This window comes from Brassica napus, chromosome A9 (genome assembly GCF_020379485.1).
Source record: "Brassica napus cultivar Da-Ae chromosome A9, Da-Ae, whole genome shotgun sequence".
NCBI lineage: Eukaryota > Viridiplantae > Streptophyta > Magnoliopsida > Brassicales > Brassicaceae > Brassica > Brassica napus.
Window position 1 is genome coordinate 27,970,496 of NC_063442.1, and position 6,349 is coordinate 27,976,844.

The 6,349-nt window shown below is 37.9% G+C and overlaps 1 protein-coding gene across 1 annotated transcript; it reads right to left on the reverse strand.

The window, feature by feature from the left end:
* Nucleotides 1-237: 237 nt before the first annotated feature.
* Nucleotides 238-5,263, reverse strand: LOC106363248 (zinc finger BED domain-containing protein RICESLEEPER 2-like). The gene is made up of 7 exons (XM_048740074.1): nt 4,873-5,263; nt 4,602-4,783; nt 4,415-4,510; nt 4,224-4,325; nt 1,068-4,088; nt 605-932; nt 238-524 (listed from the first exon to the last, which is right to left on the reverse strand). Exons 5-7 carry the CDS (start codon nt 3,138-3,140, stop codon nt 442-444), a joined length of 2,484 nt encoding a protein of 827 aa, XP_048596031.1. The 5' UTR covers nt 3,141-4,088; nt 4,224-4,325; nt 4,415-4,510; nt 4,602-4,783; nt 4,873-5,263; the 3' UTR covers nt 238-441.
* Between the last annotated feature and the right edge of the window lie 1,086 nt (nt 5,264-6,349).

The following is a 6,349-nucleotide window of genomic DNA, read 5'->3' on the forward strand; positions in this document are numbered from 1 at the left end:
ACCGCAAAATGTGTAAGCCTTCGCGGGCTGTCCCGCGGGACGTCACAGAAAACAACCTACTAGCTGCTTCAAGCTGCTTCTGCTTCTACGAGACGTCACAGAAAACACCAAACACCATGAGAGTCAACCATCAGACTTGTCTTATCTCTATAAATGCTTCAATGCAACCAAAGTGATCATCACTCACTGGTCGTGTATAAGATTATGGTCGTGTATATGTAGAGTCAACGATCAGACTTTGTTGTCGTGTATAAGATTATGGTCGTGTATATGTAGTTTAGAAAAGCAACATTCACTCTGTTGATAACAAAAAGAAAAGCAACTGGACTTCATATTGTCTTAACCAAAACACCAATGTAATAAAAGCTAAAAAAACCAATCATAGTACTGAAACAAATCCAAAAAATTGAAAGAAGACAAAACAGCAAATCAAGAAAGATATCAAACTTCCTCATCATCATTTTCCTCATTGGCAATAGAGTCAAAAGATGGCAATGTCTCCTCTTCAGGATCAATTTCATCTTCTGTAAATTTTAAAAAATTGCAGTTGATTAGTGTTTAAGATAATGATACTATACAAGTAATTATAATGTGTGATATTTACCATGTTCATAAGCCTCGTATCCTTTGATCCAATTCCTTGTGCATATCAGAGCTTGAACATTTTTTGGGAGTAAACGGCTACGGTATTTGTTAAGAACTCGCGACCCAATACTAAAGGAGGACTCTGAAGCCACTGTTGTGATAGGAATGCTGAGCAGATCACAAGCCATTGCAGCCAAATCACCGTAACGATGAGTGTTAGTTTTCCAGAATTGGAGAATGTCCAAGCTCTCTAAACTATCAATGTCCAAAGGAGGTTCATCAAGATAAGCTTCTAGAGCTGTCTTTCCAGTAGCAGCTCCGTTGACTTTGCGAAATTTAAAGAATTCCTATGAAATTATAGAAAAAAAACCACAAACGATTAGAAAAAAAAAACAGAAAGTTGATACCTTAAAATAAATAAGAAACGATTTAAAAAAAAAAAACAGAAAGTTGATACTTTAAAAACGATTTTAAATACTCACTTGGTAGTTTCCAAACAGTCCCATGGAACCTGCAGAAGTGACATTTTGTGGAACCGTCTCACGTGGCTCCGTAGACGGTGAGTTAGCCTTGGATTTTTTGTCGTAAGACTCGAACAAAATACTCAGCTTCTGGCGCAAGTTCTTCAACTTCACATCACGTGTACTCATGTCAAGCTTCCCTAAGCAACACTCCACAATTGAAAGCTTGAAACGTGGATCAAAGACTGCTGCCATTGCAAAAACCCCACTAACTTCATCCCAATACTTATCAAATTTCTCTTTCATTGGTGGCACCATTTTTCGGACGATCTCATCCTCGCTGAACTCATTCATTTGTAGCCACTCATGGATGGACCAAACTTGATAAAAATACAAGTTCGAGGTGGGGTAATTAGCACCTGACATCAGTTTTGTGATCTCTGCGAAAGGGCACAAAAATTGGCATATCTTATCAGCTCGCGTCCATTCTTCAGCTGTAGGCGCCACTTTATAACCTCTCTTATCAAATGTCTCCAACTTAACAAATGCTTTACGGAATTTGATGGCTCTTTCAAGCATAAAGTAAGTCGAGTTCCATCTTGTCTGCACATCCAAGATCAGACCCGCGTTTTCAGTTATGCCTGCAGCATTCACGCATTTTTCAAACAACTCTTCCCGCGCTTCCGATGCTAGCACATACTTAATACTCTCTCTAACTTTGTGCAAAGCGCCTCCAATAACCTTCAAACCATCTTGCACTATCAGGTTAAGGATGTGAGCAGCACATCTGACATGGAAAAATTCTCCTCCACATAACAAATCATCATTTAACAACAACTGCGATTTGACTATGTCTTGCATCGAGTCATTACTTGAAGCATTATCCAATGTGATAGAGAAAACCTTCTTGTCGAGACCCCACTCTTGCAGCGACTCAAGAAGGTGAACCGCAACACTCATTCCGTTATGTGGTGGTGGTAGAGCACTGAATGACAGGATTTTGCTGTTCAACTTCCAATTCCGATCAATGTAATGTGCTGTCACACACATGTATCCTTCACGTTTCAGTGATGTCCACAAGTCGGAAGTGAAGGAGACTCGTCCAGGAAGACTCGCTAACTCACGTTTCAGTGTCTCTCTCTCGCTTTCATACAAACGATAAACATCTGATTTCGCCGTGTTTCGACAGATGAATTGGACATCAACATTCAAATACTTCCATGTCTCTCTCACTCTCTCATACTCCACGTAAGAGTATGGTAGATCATGCTGGACAATTGTCTTTGCTACCAACTGCCTAAACACAGTATGATCGTACTTGCGAGCTACTACTTTACCCTCGGTATTGAGTTGTTGCTGCCTTCCTCCATTCCTTGGATACATTTTACATCTCCCTCGATGTCTCCTCAACCCACTTGTTCCATGCGAGTGAGAATACCACGCATACTCATTCTTGCAATGATTGCATACAGCTTTCAAATCTCCATTTGGTTTTTCAACCACAGTGAAATCCTTCCAGACGTCTGACCATTGCCTACTCTCCATCTCTTCCAAATTGATTTCAGCCTCGTCCAACTCAACTTCTTCCAAATCATCATCAAAATCCGGTATATCCTCTTCAATCTTCTTCTTATTCTTCTGCGACCGACTAGAGGAGCCCTTCTTTTTCCGCGCCTCACTAGACAAGGCCTGAGGTGATGCCTTTCTTCTTCCTCCCCTAATCACGGCTTTCAAGGGAATATTCTTCTGACTACGAGCCCGTGCGGACGAGCCACTACCACCATCCAGAGTGGATTGTAACATGGGCTTCCGCTTGGCTGTTCCATAAGTTGTTTGTCTGCGAGGCTTGCTCGATTGGGTTGGGGGTGTGATTTCAACATCAGATTCTTCTTCTGAATCGACCAGACTAATCAACTTTCTTTTCCGTGCTTGCTTCTTTCCATCATTAGCCTCATCAGCTCTCAGATCATCCCTTTCTTCTTCTGCAGCAAGTCTGGCAATGAGTTGCTGAGTCCCCAAGTCACAGGTAGCTGGTGGCGAGTAGTTAGTATTCAAACTGAATTGCTCTTCTGAGTCGTCTCTGGATGATCCCATCGTCTCTCAAGTTTCTATTGTTGCTGGTTTTTTTTGATAATTCTAAGTTTTAACTTACGGCTGCTTCTAACTTCTCCTATACGTGACTAAGTGGACGTAGGGTTTTTTACTAAAGTTAATTTTTAAATTAAATTTTGTAAAATTTTGATACTTAAAAAAAATAAAAATAGAAGTTACGTGTTCTCAAGATAACAAGCATCTAAGTATCTAACAACAGATCAAAGCATTCCTATCAATTCTCACTAGTTCTCAAACAACAAGCATCTAACAACATATCAAGCCATTCCTATCAATTAAGCATCTAACAACAGATCAAGCCATTCCTATCAATTCCTACTAGTTCTCAAACAACAAGCATCTAAGTATCTAACAACATGATCGAGTTCTAACTTCTAAGCCAGACAATGAGTTAACCTATCTAAACAGCAGTCCTATCTAAACAGCGAGTTCCTCTAGCTAAACCGTGAGTCCTATCAATGCTTACTAGGTCTACTAACCCGAGGTCCTTAGCTGTTATATCGAAATGAGTCTGCTAAGCTAACGAGCGGTTGCCTCCTAGTTCGCCATCACTCCAACGCCTACGAGTTCACCATCACTCGAGACAACACACGTCTTGACTTCAAAGAGGAGAAGAAGATGAAAAAATTCAAGAGTTAGAGCAAAGATTTAAGTTAAAATAACTTATTTTTTTGTTTGAAATACATAACATGTACTTGCCGTGAGAAAGAACTGCCGTCGTCGGAGCTCAGGTGATGGAACAGTCGTCAAACCTCAGGTAATGGAATCGTCGTCGGAGCTCAGCTGATGGAACCGTCGTCGGAGCTCAGCTGATGGAACCGTCGTCGGAGCTCAGCTGATGGAACCGTCGTCGGAGCTCAGCCTGATGGAACGAAGACAAAGAGAGGCTTCGGTGGTGGAATGACAAGGAAGAGAAGCTCTGATGATTCACTAGATTGACAAAAAAAATTCCAAACCAAGTTGTTAAAATTCAAACTCACATTCATTAGGAAACTTAAACCCACCAATGCTTCAAGAACTACTAATAAATATTCAGTAGACAATGTATATTATTATAATTATTACCTCATCGAGAGGATTATCAAACTGGAGATTTACACTCTCTGCATGAGCACGCATTACCGGAACACGTATACACGTCGCTGTTACTTTCACTTCTGTGTCATTCTGCGAAGACCAAGAAAGGTACAGAGTCTCTCTCTCTTTAACACAACCAAACATTTGAACAAAAAGATCGCAGTGAAATGAACACTCACCCAGATCTTCCTTGTCTCTTTGACAAGTTTCATCTCCTCTTCGTTGTAACCATTCTCAGTAACGGGAGCGTTAAGGGAAAACAGGTTAAACGCATACTGCACAATACATAAAAGTACAACCATCAGAATCAGAAACATAAACATTCAAAAGATCATTAAACTATAAGCAAGTTGAGTATTCACCTACCTGCTGACCAAAGATCATTAAACTATAAGAGAAGCTCATGAGTAAGAACCGCCGGCGTCGGAGCTCAGGTAATGCCGTCAGAGCTCAGGTGATGGAACCGTCGTCGGAGCTCAGCTGATGGAACAAAGACAAAGAGAGGCTTCGGTGGTGGAATGACAAGGAAGAGAAGCTCCGTTGATTCACTAGATTGACAAAAAAAAATCAAAAGCAAGTTGTTAAAAAAAACAGTCGTGTAATGTCCGATCTGTGAAGATAAGAAGAAGAACCTTACAAGTTGTACATGCATGTCTGAACTGTGAAGCTTAGAAGCTCATGAAGAGACATCGAAGAAGAAGAATCGACTTTGTTGGAGCTTTCTCTACTTAGCTTCTCTGGTGAAGATCGAATACTATGTGGTCAGCACCGGACATCGAACGGCCGTGGTCGGAGGCTCGGAGCTCCATTTCTTCACGAGGTGAACTACATCGTCATCGCTTTCTCCGTTCATCTTTTTCTTTTTGTTTTTTCAGGTGAAGAGGCAGAATCGCAAATGACGAAAGGAAGCGGGATCTAGGGCATCCCGCGGTACGCATTGGGCCGTCCCGCATAGAGCCCGGTACCAACCAAGCCTCAGCCCGCAAGGCCCGCTATTTTGCGGGTTGTTGATATCTCGGCCCAAACCCGCCCCAAACCAAGCCCTATTTGTTACACCAATCATATATAAATGGTATAATCCTATAATTCTGTTATTGTAACATTATTGGAAAACAATCAGCATAATATCAAGGAAAAATCTATTCCAATATTAAATAATATAACTCAAAAAGTTACTACTCAAATTACGGGTATATTATTTGCCCGCAACTATATTGGTCGTAGATTTAAAAATTTCATTAAACTTAAATTGATAGAGTCCAACAGTAGTTACTAGAAAATAGTTTCATCTCACCATGAATTTGTATGTATATTATATCATGAAAATTTTTCAATTCAACATATTAAAAACATATATCAGTGTTTTTCGTTTAATATTCAATAGTAATAATGTTCAAATATTAGTGTAGATGAATATTTTAATGTGTTCATAAATACAAATAAAATTACTAAATAATAAAATATTTATTTATATTACTTATAATTTAACTAAAAATTACAGGTAATATTTTATTTCAAAAAACATAAATACAAATAATATTCAAATTTGTTGAAATTTGCATATATTAGTGAGAAAATCGAATAAGATAAATATATAAGTCACAATTACATGTAATAGTTTGAAACAATTAATTGAATAGACAAACATGCACACTATAAAATTATTGTATCAAAAAAAATTATATAAACTTTAAATATATGATTAATTAATAAAAAATATATACCAATAATAACGTAAAAACAAATGTATATGTTTTTTTTGTCACAACAGATGTATATGTTTATAAAGTGACACCCATTCGAAATCTAGTATCTTATTAAAGTAGAAGTACTTTAAGCTTTTGTTTGGCAACTTAGATAGTAGTTAAAAAAATAATGTTGTTTGAAAACATGAATAGGAGTAAGTTAGAAAAAAAGTAATGAGCTTATGCTATTAAAAAAATTGGAAGTCCATTACATTATATTAAAAAGTAATAAGCTTATGTTACTTGATATACATATTCAAATCAAAATAATAATTTAAAATTGATTTATATCAAAAATTCATTGAAAATATACGTATATTCAAAATTTGATTTTTACTAACATATTTTCCAATAAACATTATAAAAATA

Coding starts and splice junctions, on each gene's coding strand:
- LOC106363248 (XM_048740074.1), bottom strand. CDS start 3,140: ATGGGATCATCCAGAGACGACTCAGAAGAGCAATTCAGTTTGAATACT. Junction 933..1,067: donor GACTGTTTGGAAACTACCAA/GTGAGTATTTAA, acceptor ATAATTTCATAG/GAATTCTTTAAATTTCGCAA. Junction 525..604: donor ATACGAGGCTTATGAACATG/GTAAATATCACA, acceptor TAAAATTTACAG/AAGATGAAATTGATCCTGAA.